The sequence below is a fragment of the Excalfactoria chinensis genome, chromosome 2 (assembly GCF_039878825.1).
Source record: "Excalfactoria chinensis isolate bCotChi1 chromosome 2, bCotChi1.hap2, whole genome shotgun sequence".
In the NCBI taxonomy this organism is placed as follows: domain Eukaryota; kingdom Metazoa; phylum Chordata; class Aves; order Galliformes; family Phasianidae; genus Excalfactoria; species Excalfactoria chinensis.
In genome coordinates, this window is record NC_092826.1 from 95,426,886 (window position 1) to 95,449,401 (window position 22,516).

General features: G+C 39.5%; 1 protein-coding gene and 1 long non-coding RNA gene across 2 annotated transcripts; one reads left to right on the forward strand and one right to left on the reverse strand.

Moving 5' to 3' along the window:
* Positions 1-4,096: 4,096 nt before the first annotated feature.
* On the reverse strand, positions 4,097-7,999 carry NEUROD6 (neuronal differentiation 6). The gene is made up of 2 exons (XM_072329906.1): positions 7,580-7,999; positions 4,097-6,124 (listed from the first exon to the last, which is right to left on the reverse strand). The coding sequence occupies exon 2, from the start codon at positions 6,101-6,103 to the stop codon at positions 5,090-5,092; it is 1,014 nt and encodes a 337-aa protein (XP_072186007.1). The 5' UTR covers positions 6,104-6,124; positions 7,580-7,999; the 3' UTR covers positions 4,097-5,089.
* Positions 7,837-17,207, forward strand: LOC140248850 (uncharacterized). Its single transcript, XR_011902899.1, has 3 exons — positions 7,837-8,006; positions 11,599-11,629; positions 14,230-17,207. It is a non-coding gene; the product is annotated as an uncharacterized lncRNA (long non-coding RNA).
* Positions 17,208-22,516: the final 5,309 nt, after the last annotated feature.

A 22,516-nucleotide genomic window follows, 5' to 3' on the forward strand; every position in this document is an offset into this window, starting at 1 on the left:
AACAGATAGACCATAAAGACTGCTTTTCTGCTCTCAATATACAGATATATATTAATATCCTTCTTGACTAGTTCAATATTTCAGCTAAAGCTAGAATATGCCTTGTTTCCATATGGTGCATGCATACGTGGTGTCCTAGAATTAAATAGTGCAAATAGCGCAGCTACAGAGATAAATGTGAAATCCTGAGGAGCCAGTGACAAAGGAAAGCAGCCAAGGGAAAACAACATTTTGGGGAGAAGGGGGAGAAAGCCTCTTTCCAACTCAGAATCTTAGGAACTGATGCCAATGCAAAGCAAGTTGCAGGTCATTTTTTAATCCACCTCGCATGCATTATATATATATATATATATATATATATATATATATATATATATATATAATTATAATCCATATCTCTTCTCTCTGTGAATCTGGCTTTCATTCCCCTTTCGCTCGCTCATTCTTGCACATCCTCTGGGGCAAGAGGGAAGGCTCTGCAGGAAAATAGGCCATCCTCTTGGCATAGAGTGAAAGAATTGAGTGGGACAGCTTGCTCAGGTCACATGGTGAGGGGGAGAGGGCTTGGGAGCACGATTCTGCGTGGCAGCCCCGCGTATGGCGGTTAGATTTGTATCAGCGAGGCACGACAGGTCTGCCCTTGAGATTCTGTTGTGGCGCAGTGCCAGCTGTTCGCCACACTGATCTGTTTCTCTCCAGAGCAAAATCACAACCTGCTGCCACGGTTCAGCTCTGGGTCAGACCCACAGCCAGGTTATAGGCAATTTTTTATTGTTTCTTTGTTGGTTTGGTGGGTTTTATTGTGTGTGTGTGTGTGTTTGTTTGTTTAAGTTTGAAATTTTATAAGGAGAATTGCCTTCTGGACAATTCAGACCAAATCATTACCATCGCTGCTACATGTACCTCAAAAGCTGTGGGATTTTGGTATCTTGAATAAACCTGCTTGACCTTGACTATGGATCAGAAAGTATAACTATAGGCTTCAGTTAGACTAGATTCACAATCTGAGAAACAAAACCACACAGCTCCTCTTAATTTAGGCAAGTGTTATTTGCTTCTGCAAGGAAAGATTCTGCCATGTGTTTCACCGGGATTTCATTCATCTTTATTGATGGCATTTCACTTAATTTGCTGCCATTTGAGAGCCCTACAGGCAAAGGGGAGAATAGAAGAGGGAAGTAGGGTTAAAAAATAGGGAAGGGAATTGCTAGAAAAACCTGCCACCACTTTTGTGTCTGTGCATTTTAAAAATCTCTGTGCAAATAGCTATAAAGTGAAAGAACACGGGTGATCCCAAAGGGAGCAAAGCCAGGATGTGTCCTAAAATGTGTGTGTTCCTTCTGTAAGGCAGAAGAGATTTAAAGGTCTGGCAAAATGATATTGTCCTTTCCCCTCTTCTTGGCACTGTGCTGGGGCTTGTAGGGATGCAAAGCTGGAGCCGCTGGTTAAATTTAACTCCTATAATATTTGAAGAATTAGTCCAGAGGTGCAGCCTGGCATTACCCTAGCCTGGGACTGCTGATTAGCCTGGTGCTGCAGAGGAAGGGATGCAGACCCTGAGGTATGCTGCTGTGCCTCCCATCCCAAGGGCAATTCAGGCACATCCCTGTCTTTGACAAAGATGATTGCTAAAGTCCTGAAGCAGTATTTTGTCTAGTGTTTTTATTAGTGAAAGAAGTATATATATATACATATATGTTCTCACTGTGCTCAGACTTAGGATATTTGTTTTTTTCTTTTATGGTTGTTTAATCTGAAACAGTACAACCATTAGTAAATAATTAATATATTTCTGCTATCATAATAACATGTAATGCTTTTTAAAAACCTAAGTCAAATGTCACACTGGGAAAAATTATATGGCAAAGAGCTCCATTGTGTAACAAAACCACTTTTTCTGTCAGATTTGGGCTTCGCACCTTAACATTTGTCAGAAGATTTCATTACGCTTGCACTAAAGGACAAGGATGAATAGAAACTTCTCACCACATTTTTTGGGAGCAGTCACTGTTTTACATATCCATATTCTCAAAGAGGTGAAGGTAGTTAAGAGGAGAAAAAAGCAGGCAGAAATGAACAGCTTTGTTTTGCTATATGAATGGGCCTGGGAGGAGGCAAACCCTATAATGCACAGACGGAGTAAAAAACCCACTGGCTTTTATTCCTGTGGGTTTAAAGCACTCTGGTATTCTCCATGCTTGGATTTGGTCTCTAAAATAAGGCAACTTCAAAGGCTTTTATCAGTTGCTTCAGAGTCTTTATATTCTGTGATGGGCCAGCTAAGGCACACTTAAATGTCTGTCGTATTTGTGACAGGGAAGGTATGTGAGAGAACCTGTCTTCCAGGGAATTCCCTATCTCAGTATCGCTAAATAATCCATATCCTCCCAAACAAGAACGTCTTTTTTTTTTTTTTTTTTTTTCTTTTTAATTCAAACTCAATATTTTTCTATGACTTGCTCCATTATTTATTCTGGACTGGCTTTTCAATTTGCAATGCCCTGAGCAAGTGTGGTGCCTGCCTTGAGCTACCAGAGGGGGAATCTGGCTGTGAATTGCCTCCCCATCTGTCACGAACTGAGCGAGAAAGATCCAGGCTGGCAGGGAGGGGTATTTTTCCTCCCCCTTCTGCTGCCAGCAGGGAAAACTGGAAGTGGCCCATGAGTTATGAAGTTAATATAGGGCCATGGAGCTGGAGACCCCCAGATTGCAGAGCTCAAAGTCCTTGCACCCTCCTTGGTTGCCTGCTAAATGTATCCTGACAGTCATCTCCTTCCTTCAGTGCAGAACTTTACAGCTGCCTCCCACCTTGCCTTCTGTTCATGTGAATGCACCCTGCTCCAGCTCAGCACCACAGCCCTGAGGTGCCAAAGTTATGGTCTTCTGAAGTAGGGTTCGAGATGTGGCCTGCTGTTTGTTAGGACATCTCCTCCTCCTCCCCCATATTTTACCCTACTCTCTTTTCCCAACCCTCTCTTCTATTTGGTGCAAAGAGCCCAGGAATGTTTTTGACTCAACACTCATTACCCATCAAGTAAATAACTGCTGCTTACTTCTTGCCCAAACCTGACACTGCTGAATGGTGGGATAAGCCTGAGCCAACCTCATGAACCATGGCTCAAAACTTCGCTTTTGGAAGTTCTGTTTGGGGCTTGATATTCATGTCTAGAGAAGACGCTCACTGAGCAAAACCACATTTCCACTGCTTCTCCTACATGGCAACATTTAGACCATGATTCAAGTGTTGAAACTTTGGGTCTGGTCTTTTGAGAAGAGTTAGACTCCAGATGGCTGTTGTCCTGAAGGAGAAGCAATGTGTGATAAGACACGTGCAATCAGACAAGTTATAATGTCTCCTCTTTGTCAAGCTGTCACTCAAAGGAGAGTATGAGTCTCATGTGATGCTAACATGTTGAGGCCCAGGCTGTCATGCAGTTCAGGGTCTCTGACTTGAAAGTAGAAGCTACACTTTTCAACTATCTTTAAAGAGGGATTCCCTACTCTGTCACAGTGTAGTGTTTTGGTACTTTGGGTGAATGCCTGTCAAGTAGCTGCTTGGTACCTCTCAAAACGAAGATGTCTTGCCTGTTCACAGACGAAGAGGCTGATTTTTGATCTGAATAATAGCTCATCAGAAAACAGCTCCGAGTAACCACGGAGCAGCCAAGGTGCAGTAGGGCTTCACCTGTCAAGGTGCCAGTGACACACGGGCTTTATGAGCAGCTCTGCAAGTGGGCTGCAGGTACCTTGATAGCTCAGCTGTGCTTTTTATTAGCAAGGGCCAAGTTTGACTGTGTTCAGGGCAGCCTGTGACCTGCATGTGCACTCAGAGCATATATGAAATCTAGAATCTGTGTTTCATTGAGCTGTAAAGTTACCTTCTTCCTTTAATCTGTGTTTCATTTAACACACAGCATACAGCTGTGCTATTTTGGGTCTGGTTTGCTGTGTTGCTGATGTAGAGTAGAGCAAAGTTTGCCTTGATAAATCATGATTTCCATCTCCAGGATCAAGCAGTACGGGGAGCACGGCAAAAAGCTGTGTAGGCAAGACCAAAGGCAATTGTATACTGTGAAATAATAAGTATCAGGCAAAATACAGCATCACAGCTAATAGATGTATTTTAAAAGTGGAAACATCTATGTTTAATTGCATTTAAAATACGTAGTGAGAAACCACAGTTATACATTGTTATAACAAACCTTTACATCTGAAGTCAGAATAATACAAAAAAGTGCTGATTATATATGGTCAAAATAACTGAGGCAAAATTTCAACAACATCTCCTAAAATATTAGCATGTGGCCCCTGCCAGCAACACTCTAAAGGCCAGGTTGAATAATTTCAGTGACAGTCACTGCTTTTTTGTTAGCTTACCCAAAAACAACAACCAGAAAATCTGTTCTGTGTTTGTTTTTTTTTTTTCGTTTTTTTTTTTTTTTCTGTTTTTTTTTTTGCATAGCTTTCAATATTGCTGCTCTCTCACCTCTGCATATTGCAAGCCCATCTCAGTTCCGAGATAATTTCCTTAAAGTTCTGAATATTTTTAAACCCAGTTCTCCTTCAAATACATAATATATAATTTCTACCAATTATAAATACATCATTTTTATTCATCTGATTTCAATAACATGCATTTGTATAATTACTGTACAATCAAAATAGACATTGACTTTACACAGTGTGTATGCTTTTATTTCGGTGGTGCTGTTCAGACACACTGCTCAACAAATCAAGCAAATAGGGAAATAAGAAAAAAAGGAGAGGGGAAATAACCTCTGGGAGGAAACATAATTTCACAGTGCTTACAGACAAAAAAAAAACACAAACCCAAACCAAATCAAAACAACAGCAAAGAAAAACAACGAAAAAATAAAATTAAGAAAAAAAAAAAAAAAAGAAAAAAGAAAAATGCTTATCAGAAAAGGGATTTATTAATACATAGAAAATCCCCACAATAGTTGAAACACACTTTAGAAACTAGTAAACACGTTAAATAGAGTTGCGCCAATTACGCAGTGCCCAAGCATCTGCTCGCTCTTAATTAGATGGGGAGGTGAATGACCACTGTTTATTTTCATTTTCCTCATTAATTATGAAAAACTGCATTTAATTCATCTGGCATGGTGAGAGACTGGCTGCGCAGATGTAAGTCGTAAGGGAAGTGGCTCTCTGTAGGCAACCTGAACATCGAGCTCTGCCCAAGGGGACCCCTGGGTGGCACTGCACAGTAATGCATGCCGTAATTGTAATTTTTGCCATAGTCCAAGCTTTCTTCTTGCTTCAGGGAAAATATCCCATTATAGTTAATTGGGGGAGGACTTAAGGGACCTTCAAACTGTGGGCTGGCACACTCAGGGGAAGTACTCTCGTAGAAGGATTCATACGCACTGCAGTAGTTGTAAGGTTTCATGGACTTGGAGTTGTCGAGAGTCCCATGCCCCGGGGGGGTGCCAAGCTCAGGGCTGTGGTAGGGGGGGTAGAAGGTAGAATAAGGCGAGCGGGCATGATGGGCACCTTCGCCTGCCTGGCCCATCAGGAAGCTTCGGGCATTCAGCTGCAGGCATCCCGCCACCAAGTTTGTCGTTGGCTGGGACAGACCCTTGCACAAGTTCTGGACAAAGGTGAGCAGGTCAGGTCTCTTGCCAATTCGCAGAATTTCGGAAAGAGCCCAAATGTAGTTCTTGGCTAGTCTCAACGTTTCGATTTTAGACAGTTTTTGTGTTTTAGAGTAGCAAGGGACCACTTTCCTTAAATTGTCCAGAGCATCATTAAGGCCGTGCATCCGGTTCCTCTCACGCGCGTTGGCTTCTTGTCGCCTGAATTTGATCCTTTCCATCCTGATCTTGCTCGTCTTTTTTTTCCGAAGGCCTCTTCTCCTGGGCAAGCCGTTCTCATCCTCCTCCTCCCTCTCCTCCTCTTCCTCCTCTTTCTCTGTATCTTCTCCAGGAGACCTTTTAATATTCTTCCCTCTGAGTATGATCTGCTTCGAAAAGCTTTCCGGGTTCTTTATTTGCTTTTGGTCATCGCTTTCTCTGGAAAACTTTCTGCACATCTGGGACTCTGGCATTACAACAGACTCATCAAACGGTAGTGTTAGCATGGTTCTATAATCTTAAGTTACCTGAAAGAGGGCCAGCACAATATTTAAATATTTCCATTTGCAAAGTTTGCTGACTTACACACCCATTCTCATGCACCTTGCATTTGTCTGTGAGCGCTCTGTACGTACAGGAGTGCGTGTGTATAAATGCACGATCTCTCTCTATATTTTTTTCTCATAAAATATCAATTGCAAATGCTTGCTTATTAAAAATCAAGTGCTGTCCAGAATTTTAAAATCACTTGAAATGCTCAGGATCTCACAACTGAAAAGCCACATCTCCTACAGATAAGTACAGAGTAAATCAATATTTCAAACGTATGATTAGCTCCCTGCTCATTTATCTCATTTTTAAACAAGCCCTTTGAACCCTCACCACCATGGAACCCAAAGAAATGCAAAACATGATAAAGCAATACATAAATTTCATTAATACAAATTCCCATGGGTGAAAAAAAAAAAAATGAGAAGAGCGAGTGCAGTCCTAAAACTGAGAAGTACAATGTCTCTATTAAACTAAATGTTTTTAAATCACTTTTTGACTTAAATTTCCGAGCTTTTCTCTCTCCACATTTTTCTCTTTCTGAATCAAGATATTAAACTCTCACAAGTTAGACTGGGTGAAAAAAAATACTAATGGAACATTCCCTCAAAATTTCTCAGCTGGTAACATTAAATAAATTAAATATTTTCTATTTCTAACAATTTCTATGGTAATCACCCATTACATATTGCACATCAAGACAAAAATTAGGAAGGATCAAACCCTAAATGTTAGAGCTAGGAAATAAATTCTCCCTACCTTTTTATTTTTCTTTTTCCAGCAAAAATTCTAAATCTTATTTTGCATTTACCTAGATTGAACTTATCTGCTTATTTGCTTTTCTTTTTTTTTTTTTTTTAATTTAATCTTCTCTTTTATTTTCTTTTTTTTTTTTTTTTCTTTCTTTCTTTCTCTTTTTTCCCTCTGCCCCACCAATTAGAGGGGGAAATATTTCCCTGCACGCTGTAGCAGTGTTTATGTTCAGTGAGGCTCAGGCGTCTCCCCTGCCCCTGGCTGACAGCAGCGGGCTCTGGGCTCTAGCTGCAGTCGTGCACGTGTGCTCGCAACCCAAGCTGAAACAGGGAAATAATTCCCCCCTTCCGACTATTTCTGCTTTTGTTTTCAGTTTGGGAGCCGCAAATGCTTGGACCCACTGTCCTCCAAGAGACAAACAAAACGAATACACAGACTTTTAAATAGAATAAAACTAAACAAAAACCCCAGTAAAAGATTAAGTCCAGCAGTATTGTCTACACACTTTGCAACATTACATAACACCAACAAAAGTAAGCAATTGCATCAGAAGAATAAAATGTTAGCAGGACTTATCAGACAGTTAATAGCATACATAAAATACAAGACAATGACACTGTATCTTTAAACACTTGCATGCACACCCAGCACCAACTGAAATATATCTTTATTTGCATTACCTTAGCTTTTTATTTCATTCAACAATCAGTTTTCATTTTTTGCCTTCCAAATCTTTTCAGTCTGAGTGTCGCATCGTCTCCTGGAGCCTAGATCTGTGTATATCTGCACTATCTCATTGATCTCTAAAAAGTGACATTGATGCCAACTGCCAGAGCTGGTACCCATGCCATCTGCTAGTGACGTCACGGGGCAGAGAAAACCACGTGAGCCTTTCTCCTGGGACCTTCATTCTGCACTGATCATCTGGCATCCCTCTAAGTGGGTACCAGCATTCATGTATCAACACAGAAGGTTAGACTGATAGAAAAAAAAAATCTGCACCAGCGTTGCACATACAGTAGGTGCTTTTCCACTGGAGCTGCTTCTTTCTAGCAGTCTAGCTGCATGGATAGACGTGCCAACATTTGGTGCTATCCCTGCCTACAGGTACGGCTGCCCTGTAGTTGTTAATGTGGCATTGTTTATACAAAAAGTGCTGTCTAGTACTGATCGGATCCCTCTGGTGCACCTGGTACCCAGGCAAAAAAAAAAAAAGGGGGGGGGGGGGAAGGGAAGGGAGGAAGGAATCAGGATGTAATACTGGTGCTATGGCAGGGTCACAAAAAAGTGATGCTATTTCAAGCGAATTTGGGGCATGAGTTTTTTGTTGTTTTTTTATTTGTTTGTTTTGTTATTTTAATGTCTGCTCTCTCCTTCTCTCCTTCTTTCTCTCTCTTTCTTTCCTTCTTTCTCTCTCACTTACTTTCTTTCCTTCTTTCTTTCTTTCTTTCTTTCTTTCTTTCTTTCTTTCTTTCTTTCTTTCTTTCTTTCTTTCTTTCTTTCTTTCTTTCTTTCTTTCTTTCTTTCTTTCTTTCTTTCTCTCTTGCTTTCTCTCTTTCTCTCTTTCTCTCTTGCTTTCCTTCTTTCTTTCTTTCTTTCTTTCTTTCTTTCTTTCTTTCTTTCTTTCTTTCTTTCTTTCTTTCTTTCTTTCTTTCTTTCTTTCTTTCTTTCTCTCTTTCTCTCTTTCTCTCTTTCTCTCTTTCTCTCTTTCTCTCTTTCTCTCTTTCTCTCTTTCTTTCTTTCTTTCTTTCTTTCTTTCTTTCTTTCTTTCTTTCTTTCTTTCTTTCTTTCTTTCTTTCTTTCTTTCTTTCTTTCTTTCTTTCTTTCTTTCTTTCTTTCTTTCTTTCTTTCTTTCTTTCTTTCTTTCTTTCTTTCTTTCTTTCTTTCTTTCTTTCTTTCTTTCTTTCTTTCTTTCTTTCTTTCTTTCTTTCTTTCTTTCTTTTTCTTTCTTTCTCTCTCTCTTCCTTCCTTCCTTCCTTCCTTCCTTCCTTCCTTCCTTCCTTCCTTCCTTCCTTCCTTCCTTCCTTCCTTCCTTCCTTCCTTCCTTCCTTCCTTCCTTCCTTCCTTCCTTCCTTCCTTCCTTCCTTCCTTCCCTCCTTCCTTCCTTCCTTCCTTCTGTATAATTATTTATTCATCTTTATTCATTTTTATCATTGAAGTACAGTGTGTTGACCCAGAATATAGGCTAACAGCAGCAAATCCCCCGCTGCCGCTAAGTAATCATGACCTTCATCATTGTTTGACCTTCCCCCCCCAAAAAAGAAAGAAGCAACAGAGGGGTACTGAACACATGACGCCAAGGTTTCAGATGTGTTGCTTTTTCTAGTGACATGTGATTGCCTGCAACTGCAGCATTTCATTGCACACACCCCTTCCCACCCTGGTGTGGATGAGGATTCAGGATGCTTGCAGTGTTCCCCTGAGCACTTCCCTGTGATCTTAAGCTCAAGGTCTGATCTTTGGGAGTATCCTGCCTCCTGATCATTGCTTCCATGTGACCCTTTGAGGCTCTGTCCTCGTGCCCTTTTCTCTCTCTGCCGCCTCTTTGCCTCCCGCTTCGGCTCCCTTAACTCTTTTCTCTCTTCCCTCGGACAAGAAGCTGTTAACCGGAGCTGACAGAGCTACTCAGCCCGGCCATGCAGCTGATAGCAAACTCCACCTTGGTTTGGGTTTTGTTGTTGCATTTTATTTCCTTAGGGGTGGTGTGTTGCACAGAGGCAGTGTCAAGTGAGTTGTAGGGGAGATAGCATGTCATCTTGGGAATGTTTTCTGAAAGTTTGCTTTTATTATCAAATATTGCTGCTTTTTAGTGACTAAGTAATCTCTGTTTTAAAAAGTGAGAGCCTGAGTATGCTTTTAGTATTAAAATAATCCCTGGCAGAGCTGCTATTGTTATGGGTCTGTGTCAGCGTTTCTGTTATAAATCCTGTTTTTGAAGGGTTTATAACTCATCTGCTTTAATTCACGTTGGGCCCAAGCTTGGTGTTAATGTTCTCAGTCCTGATCCAATTATTTTGTTTTCACAAAATTTCATTTAAATCTGGACTATTTTTTTTTTTGCTTTTTTTTTTTTTTTTTAATACAGAGGGAAAAAAGAAAAAAAAGAAAAAAAAAACGAAAAAAAAGGTTTAAAAAAAAAAGAAAAAAAAAAAGAAGCAGCAGCAGAATAAGGTGTGCTGTGTACATCCATGTATATGCGCTCAATAATTGTAGGGACCTGCACTAGAAAAAAATCCCTCCTCCAAACTTTGGGTTTATGTGCACATATCTACTTATTCATATCTACTTATTTTTAACAGGAGCTGGGAGTATCAGATCATTCACTTTCTACAAAGCTCAGACCTCTTTTTAAAGATTATTCTTATTTTTTGATGCATTTTTAATTTTAAAATGTATTTAAAGCAATAAAGATTCTAAAACTTCAGTGGCACCTGTTTGAAAGGAGCAAGAGTGGTAGTACTCACAACATCCATTTCATTTTATCTTAAATATGTGTTACAGAGTGGGTAGGATCCTGTTATTCTCAATAGGAATTTATGTATTAAGATTTACATTGTGCAAGGTCCTAAGGGTTGTCAACCTTTTCAAGGATTTTGCATATTCAGAGTATTATACAATGCACGGTAATCTAAATATGCAAAGTCCTGAGGATCTGAACCTTGTTTCAATGCATACTAAAAATATTAGAACAAACTGAGGGAAAGGTTGACATTGTAGTGCCTCTGTGAAGAGCTATAAAGATTTACAGCAACCTCCAAAAAATACTTTCATAAAAAAATATATCTTTTCAAACATTTTTTAACCACTCAAATTCTATTCTAAAATCCATATTTAATTATTTTTTGAATGGTTGATACTGCTACTAAAAAAAGAAAAGAAAAAAGAAAGAATTAGCTTCTGTTGGAGGATTCCCTCTGTAGTAGTAACATTACATTTTTGCAGATTCCTAATCCATCATTTGACCTTTTTAATATTTTCAAATAAATAGTGGAGAAACAAAATAACGGAGATATCAAGGTTTAAAAAGCTTTTACTGTGCATGCATAATAACTTTTCATAAGGATTTTACTACGCATTTTGTATTATGGATCCATGATATGCAAATGTGTACTGCTGTTAATATGCATTCATAGCAGACCCCATAACTGCTGCTTTGCTGTCTAGTGTGAATGCATGTTAAGAATAATACACACAACACAGTTAAATGCACTCTGTAGAATGACTGCACAGCACCAAATATGTTGCTGAACACATACCACAATATTTTTCCTGTGCCCAAGCTGTATGGTTTTGAATTCAAATGCAATGCCACTTCAATACACAAGACACAGCATTAACAGAACCGCTGAAATAAGATTAAATTCAAAGGGCTGCAGAACCTCCACAGCGCATCAGAGGGACTGGCCCAACTGCACTGCTAAGGTGTTATCACCTTAACACCAGGGAATGTCTCTATTTTTTCCCATCCCTTCAGACCTCCCATTCACACTGTAGCAGGACTGCATCTGGATTGTGGAATTCTAATGGTGTTTGCTCAGGACCAGTTTCTGATAGCTTTGCTTCTAGGGTTTGGTGTGATTGTAGCCCATGTCATTCACTGATAGCTATGAGACCTCATGGTCAGTGGGAGACTGTCCAGGAGCAGGACAATTGACCAAATCTTCTTCTTTCCTTTCTCTCTTCTTCTTCCCAATGAAAGCAGCAAGAGTGACAACAACCCTGCACTCCAGGTATGTAAAGTCCCAGTGACAGTCCTGCAGTGAAAAGCTTTCTCTTCCTCACTCTCAGCCTGGCATCCCTTCCAGCACATCCCAGACATCTGGAGAGGACCAAAAATATCCCTGAGGTGATATGCATCCTTCTCCCAGGAGAGATTAATGAAGACACTAATAATGATCCTGGATTCAGAGAACTACAGAGCTTTATAGGACTGGAGTGATGTGCATCACAATCCAGGGGTGACCCAACTCCACATCCCCACTACAGCACTGTAGGCTATGGTTGGCTTTCTGTAGGGAACCTGCTGTTTCCATCAATTCAGCTAAGCCCTCACCCACCACCACTAAGATGATGTGCAGGGATATACATACTTCTCGAAGGAGAGATTAAAGAAGACACTAATCAGGACCCCGGATTCAGTGAACTAACCTACATTTGTCCAAGAGGATTCAGTTCAGTATGAAAATGTGATTTTAACCCATCAGCTAATTCTGCAGAATGTTATTCTTGTTCTTTGCACTCTCTAAGACCTCCATAATGAGGATGTATTTCTTGTTCTGATCAGACATCCTTAGTTTTAGATTTTGAGATGTTAGAGATAAGTATGAAAGAATTGTGGATGGGGTTAGTTACTCTATTTTAATAGGAGCTACTTGAATTTAGAATCTGAACACTGAGTCTCATACTAACTGCTTATGGTTAACCAAAGCTGTGTTTGTGACCAGAAATTGTTCCAAGATTTCTGAAAGACATGAATAGAATGGATCTGATTTAGATATGACATACATTTAGCATAATCCTATTAACTTTGATCTACTCCTGGCTTACACTGTTATAAACAAGCAGAGAGAGAATTGAGCCAGATAATTTTATGATGGAAAATGCAAATTATAAAAATTGAGACAAATGTGGTTAACTTTACTTCATTCCATGTAGCAAAGCAATGGCAGTGTACAGCCTGAAAGCTTAATGACCAGATTAAGAGGTGTTGTGCACCTTGCAGCAGTATGGGATATAAGGTAACTCTCTCCTTGCCTACCTGTCACTTTTTGAAACTGCAGGGGGTTAAGGTCAGTCCTATTGCTTTGTGGTGTGAGGCAGCCCAGGGGTAACTCTGAGAAACAGATTGTTTTTTGTTTGTTTGTTTTTCATTCGTGCTTGGTGGCTGAGGTTTCTGCTGCTCTACCTTGCGGATGCTGTGAGCTCAGTAAATACGACAGCCTTTTAAGGGTACAGCAAGGACATTTGGCTGTGGTAAGCAGCCTGATGCTGCTGATCAGTGCCGACTCTTTAGAGGCAATCTCTGTCAAACAGCTAGTTAGCAGTGCTGCTTTTTTCCTCCCTTTCTGCTGCTGGTGCCTGCAGTGACTCACTCTCAAGCTTCCTCTGTGTTTCCATTTTGAGGATGTCTTTGTCCCAGTAAGGCTCGATTTTCAAGACATACCTTGCAGCCAGAACCTCCCAGAAGAGGTGGTGTGGGTATGCACAACCCCAGAAGAGACACCCCGAAGAAATACTTGACTGGAAACTACACTCTGTGCTGGTACTGATGCAAAGCCCATCTTGAAGGTAGTAATCCAACAAGAAGAGGAAAAAGGGCCTTATGGAAAGCACACACTGAGTAGTTTAATTAAAACCACACAGCCTGCTTTAAATGAAATGCAAGATTGTAAGAAATAGAGAAGTTTAATGAACACTGACTTGAGGGAAGCAAAAACCAAAACATTAGAATAATGTGAACTTTCAGTGGATAGTTTGCTCCCAGGAAACGATAGGATATTTTGTGAAAGATTCTTGCAGAGTCCTGAGAAACTCTGACATTTGCATTATTTGGAGCAGACCTTTAAAACTCAAGCTGGGAGAAAGCCTTTAAACCCATTTTGAAAGTGTATTAGTCAAGTTGACAAGTTGAGTAGTGTAGAGTAGCAAATGCCGTATCTACCTACAAAGCTTCAATTCTCTCTAAGCGTACAAATAAACAGGTAGTTTCTTAACAGCAAAGCTCACTTGAGGTGCTTGTTTCTACAAAATATTTTAAGAAGAGGGAAGGATGACTCAGACTCACTGTAATGGAAATATCCTTTTGGTTTTCCTTCTGAATTCACAACCTTTGCTGGACAGGACTCATTCTGAGATAATTAAATTTTTCATTCAAAAAACAGAAGGGTGGGATCAAGCATTTGAAGCTGTCCTAGAACCATGACCTTACATTTCCTAGATCCATATTACGCTTTTGACTTCTCACATTTTACAACCAGCAAATACAGTGTGACAATGCAAGGATTCGAGGATCTTACTGGAGACCTTTCCTTATCAATAAGAAAAGTAGTTTGATGTTAAAAAATATAAAATCTAAGCCACTGTCAGAATTAAATGTTTGCCATGATAACACTCCTTTGAAGCTAGGAAATGCTACTATCCAGAAGTAACAGGGAGGTCTGTTAAGACACAGATCTTGAACTTGTTCTAGTTATTTTTCTAAGGAAATGCAAAGAGTATTCAAGAATGTAGTGTCTGTATTATAAATACTTTAGAACTTACTTTTCAAGAGCAGTTAGATGAAGTGTAGCATCACCAGACACTCTAATTTTGCTGCCTTCTTCTGTTGCAGAAAACTGAAAATATCTTCATTGACTTGAAGACACTGGAAAATGGAAAGCAATATACTTTGGAGGATCATAACCTGAAACATAAAGCAATTAATTCACAGCAGAATGTAAGCTGGATCGTTCAAGCCATTTTCCCCTGAGAGCACTGGAGACTTGGTGTCAGGATTTGACTACAAGCAGAAAAGTTGTTGTTATTTTCATATGTATAAAATTGTTTTCTGGATTCATTTCCCAAGCTTCTGAGAAAGTGAGAGGCACAGCCAAATTCAGCCCAACTGTAAAACAATGTTGAATTCAGATTACGCTGCAATGATTATATCCTGAAAACAGTTGCCCATTTGAGGTTTTAAATACAATTTTTTTCCCCAATGAATGAGTACTCCTATTACTTCTAGCTGAGAACTATCTCTAAGTTATTCATGTTTCTTATTTTTATAAAAACGCATTTTAATGTTTTATTTCTCTCAACAAATTTCTGCTATTCTACTGGTGCAGATGTTTTTTATAAGATCTATGGACATCTTCCAGGAAGTGGCATTGCCTAACAATCACATAATCATAGAATGGTTTGGGTTGGAAAGTACATTTAAGATCACCTAGTTCCAACATCCCTGCTATAGGCAGGGACATCTCCCTCTAGATCAGGTTGCTCGAAGCCCCATCCAGCCTAGCCTTGAGTGCTTCCGGGAGGGGGGGATATCCAAAGCCTCACTAGGCAACCTGTTCCAGTGTTTCACCACCTACACTGTGACAGTGAAGAATTCCTTCCTGATATCTAGTCTAAATCTACCATTTCATTTTAAAACCATTTCCCCTCATCCTGTCATTATAAAAACTCCCCCCCCCAAGCCAAAATCAATGTAAAGGTATGCTTTTGCCATAAAATGAAGTGGCATTATCACAGATGTAAGTAGAAGATGAAGTAAACTGTAGTTTCAGTAATTTCCATCTCTTTGCATCTCTTCTGTCTCTCTGAGGAGTTGTGTAAGCCTTATGGTTTGCCAGCTTCCTCAGCCACCAGGCATCATCTAAATCAGTGCTTCATGCAATAGCCTTGAGCACATGGTGTTGTTTTTGGAGGTAACTACTCTCCAAAGCCATCTCACCTTACATGGCATTCAAAGGAAATCAAGCTGTATCTTTTGGCAGCCCTGAGCTTTCGTTTCTGTCCTTGGGCTGGCTGAGAACTGGTTTGAATCCCTGAATACTTTAAAGCATCCATGGCCAGAAGGCACCTGAAAGGCTGGCAAAAAGACCCTCTTTCTGGCCAGGTTCCCCTCTCAAAAAATGGACTGTGTCCTGCTGAGCCCAATTCTTCTTTCATTTTCCCTCTGCTGTTCTAGTAGCCATATAAGCTGACTTTCTACCCGGCTTTTGTGGCCTTACTGTAACTCTTTACACTATTAAGTGCTAGGAAAAGGTCATACTGGATATAGACTACTTGCAAAATGCTAGAACAGCTATCAGCAGAAACAGTACTGAATATGCAAATATTTTTGCAAATTAGGAATCTTCCTATCCCCTTCCTTCCTTCATTTTTCCTCAGTGGCATGGCTTGGAAAATCAGCTAGTATGTACCTGGCCTTATTTCATTTTCTTTGTGATCATCTTCAATTAAGCTGCTGTCTCTTCAGTTCAATTCTATGTTACTGCAATGTAAATGGGAGAGGAAAATATGAATTTTACAAAGTATTCAGAGATGTACATTCTGAATAATGAATTATAACAAGTGCAGGGGCTTATTCTTGTGTTCAAAAGTTTTATGTGTGGCTTGGGTTGAAATCTGAAGTGTCCAGTGAGCCATGCTTGCTTTTGTGTTCTGTCTTTGGGCCTGTAAAGCATCTCAGTAGATAAAGGTACATAAAGTCATCAAGGTAAAATTCATCTCAAAAGGGTACATTGCTATGAATTTTGAAGATAGCCATGTAGAGAACATTTTCTGTCTCCGGCAGATGGTGACTGGAATCTCTCCCTGTATCTCTAAGCCCCTGAACAGTGCAAATATCACCACTGTGACACAGAATTGGTAAAATGGTCAAGGAAATATACTTGGTATCACAGCCTGGTCTTTGGAGTACTTTGGACCAGATCATGGGAGATGTTCAAATGTTGCCTGGATGTGGTCTTGGGCTCTGCATGGTCCTGACTGAACACTTGGATAGAATCAGGATGATCTTCAGACCTTCTAGCCTCCAGAGGTCCCTTCCAACTTAAGCATAATGTGATTCAGAGATCCAAGAGGCCTTCAAGTAAGGGTGCAAAGAAGAGTACAGTCTGTGAGGTTCAGAATTCTGAGGTGAGGGTTGGAGCAAATACTTTAGCAGTGCTACACTTTGATTTCAATTTTATGTGTTATTCATTCTCTTTGTGGGGCACAAGTGAGCATCAGTGAGCTTTTTGCAAAGGCTCTGCAAATGCTCCAGATCTTGTGGAAACTGAAATCTGGATTATGAAAAAGATATATACAGTTTAATCTTGAAACACGAATTGGCAAAACATGGAAGTTGTTTTCTTTTGGGAAATTGCATATTGTTTTCAGCACAAAACTTCGTGTATAAGTGTCCTCTAATGAAATTTAATTTTGAGACTAGGACAGAGAATGAACTTAATTGATTTTCAAGGAATCAAGAAGGATAGTAGTTTTCAAGATCACATACAATATATTGTTTGTGCATTGCATGTGCATTTTTATTTTTATTTTTTCTCAAAATGAGATATTTCAATTGATGTGGAACAAATATTTACTAAAAAAGGAAAGTATGAATTTCAGGGCACTGTGCTGAAATCCTTACTGCACTCAGGATAAACCAGAGTTTGAAAAAGCAAATCTTTTTTGGATATATATTTAGGCATATATTCTGGATTTGAAGTTTTCACTATATGAATGCATTTCTCTATCATTCACTTACTGTATCATATAACTAAGATACCCTATTCTTGTTATTGAACTGCCACCAATATATGTTTCTTCATCATCCCCAAATCTGTCTTTTCTTTTTCTTCAATAGTCAACAATTCTCTAAAGTAGCAGTTCTGACTCCCCTATACCCTCAATTCCATTTTGCCAAATGCAACACAAAAAGATAGCCTTTGTTAAAAAGTTTAATGTTCTTAATTAGTAGAATTGTCGGACTAATTAGAATACCAATTAGAATTGGCAGGGCTATCGTTAATTTAGAAATGCTGTGGTCTAGTGTTAATCACTATTAAACCTTATAGTTTGTGAAAGAGAGGGAGCAAGGAGATGAATGCACACACATGCAACCTCCCTCCCCTCCCATTTTAAATGTTAAGGGTCCATAATCATAATGATCTGTGCTGTCAATGTGTACTTAGGGACTGTTGAATCCATGGAGACGTTGATGCAAAGTTAACAACTGTTTACGCACAATAATAGCATTTCCGAATAAGAACTGAACTTTTAGATGTGTACTGCTACTGAAATGGCAAAATCCCAACAGTGGCTAGAAAAGATACTTGGGTACTCAGGACTCTTTATCGGAAACATGCAAGAGAAATCCATTTACTTTCGGTACTGTTAAAATTGCTTGGAATATCGTACAGCACATGGCAAATAAAGATCTTTCAGCACTGTACAAAGTGAAATAAGGCTTTGGCGCCTACTGGTTCAGTAAGCTCACAGCAGCATTTCATAGCCAGAGCTATCACTCAAGTTCCCACAGTCAGTCAGACGTACAATGGGAAATACTCTGAGAGCTCACCAACTTTCATTCTCCAGATCATATCCACATGCACATCTACCCTCCCCATCGACCTAATTCCAACTTTTAAGAAAAAAGAAGAGCAGAACAATTTTATTCTTCAATCTCAAATGAAAATAAGGATACTTCTATTCAAACTGCATACTTACAACATCTGTTCCTGGCTGAAACCACATGAGACATGTTCCCGAAGGTGAATACTGCAAATATTTCTGTGAAGTCCATGAGCACCACTATCCTCACACAGAATCTAATTTATATCCTCAAATACTCAGAAAAAAAAGAGTGTTAAGATGTCTAGAGTAGCACACAATAGTCTGATGTGAGCAAGTCCCAAGCACAAAAATTACTTTCCACTTTGGTTTTTTTTTTTTTTTCTGGTTATGAACTGCCTCCTAAAATCACTTACAGGTCGCTGAGGCAAAAGTGATGGCACTGATTACTATTTACCTGGGGCACTGGCAGCAAGAGCTAGTAGAGGAAGGACAGAGAGCATGGTAGAAAAAAGCGAGGTCAGTGAAACTGCTCTCTATGGAGCACGTGGATATCCTGTTGGTAATGCCACACAGCATTAAACATTTTTTCTGTTCTGCTCTAGCCTGATTTAGCTTAAATATTTCTCTGTTTACAGCACAGCTTGTCCACAGTTTGATCAAACACATCCAGACTCACTCATGCTGCCTTTTGTATTGCAGACAAACTCAGTTTCAGAGAACTCAGATGTTTAAATTGCAACTTGTTTATGGTCAAGAAACTGTTGCCTTGTTCCAGTAGTATCATCTTGCACACTAAGGCTTTATTTAACCTCTGTTTATGTAAAGCTACAGTAGAATATGACAAGTAAGTGTGTCTTTGCTCTTGCAAAAATAAATGTGAATCTGTTTTCTATTAAAAAAAAAGAGAGATTTAAGAACCAGATGCAAAATTATCCTATATAGTTCCTATCTTGTTACTTCACAAAACTAAATGTTGTTCCTGGATCAGTAAAATTATAAAAAAATAAAAAAATAAAATAAAATAAAAAAATAAAAGGAAAAATGAAATTATGGTATAGTAAACAAAACAATGAAAAAAAGATGACTTAACTAGAAGTCAGCATTTTAATTCAGTATTCTTCCCTAAGTACACTGAGTAGTGATTATTAAAGGACTGTACACAGTACTTTTCCTCTTTGCTCTTTACATTGCAAGCTAATTTACATGAGAAATTTAAAGAGGAACTAAATATAGGTAAATGACTTGCAAGAAAAAGTGTTTTTTTTTCTTCCAAAACAAAGTGTTTTGAACATGTAACAACTCTCTTCAGACTGTAGTTGTCATTTTTAAGGGATTTTTATTGATTTTGAGTCTTTTTCTTTAAGTACTACTACACTCATCTCAAGCCTGTGGTTTGAATCTTGAAACACTATGAACAGGCCAACTTTAGACCCTATACATTTAAAATACTGCCAGAAGTTTGCTCCAAATTCACCAGCTCCCACTTTCAGCAAGACTTTTTAGAATTAGTGAAAGAAAAATGATTTCTGTCATCTTCAGCTGCTACAACCTACATTCTCAGCATCATATTTTATGCCATATTTTCAGGACTTTGGCACTTAGTCATACAGAGCCCCAGATATTATTATTTTTGTTTTGTCTTGGCAGACTCATGCATACACGGTGATGCTAAGAATGATAGTAGGGGCTTTTCACTGAGCTCAGCTCCAGGTGGGATTTGCTCACACCATGTTAGACGGATGATGAATAATAACCCCGCATTACACATGAAGTTGTGCAAGGACTCTTGCACCCTCAGCTTCCTCTTCAGCAGCTGTCTAAGTGAAAGCCACAGGTCTAAGCTCATTTTTAGAGAACAGAAAGAGTACTTCTGGCTATCCACCCTAAGTACAATGCGGTATCTTCCATTAACTTTGTGCATGTCAGGTAACCTGCTTGGGATGGTCAATTTTCTTTTAATGTCTAACGCTAGATGAAAATAATTCCTTGGTAAGTCTTTGTAGGCTCAGGACCAGAGTTGGTTGGAAATCTTTTGCCAGATTCACATAAGTCAGATGTTTCTTGGGCACACATCAGTGTTTGTGAAACTTGATGATTTTCTGCTCAGAAAGCCAAAAACACTCCTTCTTGAGGTTAGGAAGTCTCAACAGGAGTGATCTTTTTGCTGGACATTCCCAAAATGTACATCCCTCTAGTCATTTGAATGATTATGTGTCCTGGCTTTTGGTAGTGGTGTGAGCCCGTTCTTTATGAATTTTGTTCTATGGCCATAATTTGTTTTCCAAATTGTAGGTGCACTGTAATCTTGGCTCTGAATGACCACTCCTTGGTAACAAGATAAGCAGCCAAGGCAGAGATCCTGGTTTGCAGGGGAGATCATGCTCCTGAGGAAAACTCCCACAATGTGAACTGTTTTCAGAGAAACAGGCATTTTTCTGTTTTAAGTGTCTGGCAATGAGCTGTTGTTTCCCACTTTGTATGTCAAAGCTGAAAAGGTTCAGTTTCTGAAACTTAAATGTATTTTTTTGTTGCTGTTGAAAATACAGTAGGGGGTATATAAAACAAATGTTGCAACACTTCATCCTGGCTGGGATTGAACACAAACACTGAAATTTTGGGATAACTCACTACGAGAATGCTCTGGCTTTGGTTTAGCTTTAACTAGCTCAAGGTGCTTTGCAATCACAACTTCTTTTTAACCTCTCACTCAGGAACTCTGCCTAGTGAAGTATGCCCAAATGAAGGTGATCTTCAAAGTGAAATCAGAGGGAGAAAAGCTGACTTTTTGCCTAAGGTGGGGATATGCTGGATGAGTTTCACCTTTGTGACCTGCACTGGTGGAAGCCCCTGTCCCTGATGCACTGATCTGCTTCACACCTTGGTAGGCTCCTGTGATTCTGGGACAGCACAAAAATTTCCCTTTGCAGCCTCAGTGTGTTTCCCCATGCAATTGCCCTCTCTGAGTTACAGCAGTGATGTGGGATCGGAGAGGGAGGAATCACTCCGCTCTTTTAGAGAAGATGAGCAGCAATCTCGACTTACTTCTCTGGGTAACATACCACTTGGGTATGAAGGAATCCTTGTGCTCAGAGTGCCTGGAGGCAAAGAGCTGTGGTTGTGGATCTCTGGTATAGACAAATGATTTTTTCATTTTACTGCTATTTCCCCAATCATTATTTTTATTTTTTGCTTAGGTGGTTTGCAGTTACCATGCTTATTCATTCTATTGTTTGCCTTTAGGGCTTCTCTGTGCCTTTCTCCACCATTAGACCATTCATTTTTTTTTCCCCCAGTGATTTTATATGTAATCTTAATTTTAATCTAGACAGTTAGCTGTCCTCTTGTCCATTGTAGATGCAATTGTTTCTAAAGAGATTAACAATATTAATTAATTCCAGTTCAGCACAAAAGACCTTGTATATTTTGCCACCACTTTTACACAAGTGATCGAGTTTTCCTTATCTTTTGTATTTCCTTCCCTCTTTATTCTAGCCATATGAAAATTTTGGAAAGAGATTAAATTCACTGGCAAAAGTCATCCATACCCAGGAGAGGGAAGATTACAAAGGGGTACAGTCCATTACAGGGGGGACAGGAGTTTTTCTATCTGTTTAGACCTCATATTTTTTTTCTGGCAATAGGCTTTGCCAAAGAGAGACCCCTAAAATGTGTACATGAAGGTTAAAAAGAGATTACCCTTGTGAAGTCTCAGCCTGTTCTCTAACAGTTGCTGAATTCTGTGAGCCCTGAAGCATGACCCAAAAACGTTATTGTAATTAATTATGGTAACTCTGATATGCATATCAATTCCTTTTGCAAATATACATTTCTGAATGCCTCTTCTTGTGACAAGGAGCTCTCCAGACTAAGTACATGCAAAATACAGTCCATCAAGGGTGCTTTGTTTTGTTTTATTTTTCCTTCTGAAATTTCTTGCTGTGTGTGAGCAAATCAGTCACATTTCAGATCTAGTGAAACAGCAAGGTTTCAGCTGTCCTGTTGCCTTCTCTTCAAGCACGGAGCATTTTTTCCCCCTCAATTTAAGGTGAACCCTGCTCCAAATCCATCACAATCCCTGATGAATTTCTGGCAATGGTTCCTACACTACCATGAGGTTTCCCACTTTGGTGCTCTTTTGCCAGACATCACTGAGTCAGTGTGCAACTGAAGGTAGGGGTACAAATTAGCTCAGTGCAGTAGGTGTTCTGCTGCACTGGGTCCACCAGTCCCTCCCTCAGGAAGAAATGGGGGTTCTTTCACACTTAAGAACAAAATACAAAACAATTTTTTTTAAAAATCATGCTGAAAAGTGTTGCCCTGGTGCTGTGCATTTGGAAAGCATTCACTTGGAGGCAGCAGAATGACTCTAGGCAGTGCCATCCTCTTCCAAAACAGAGCAAAGGAAAGGGCTGCGGCTGCGGTACACGTTCCTTCCTCACTCTCATTCAATTCATTTTAAATATGGCACTAATAAATAGTGAATAATATATAGCAAAATGCTAACAGAAGTCAATAGCGAGTACACTGGTTTACTTGCCAACAAAAAAACAAAAGTGAAAATGTTAACATGT

Coding starts and splice junctions, on each gene's coding strand:
- NEUROD6 (XM_072329906.1), bottom strand. CDS start 6,103: ATGCTAACACTACCGTTTGATGAGTCTGTTGTAATGCCAGAGTCCCAG.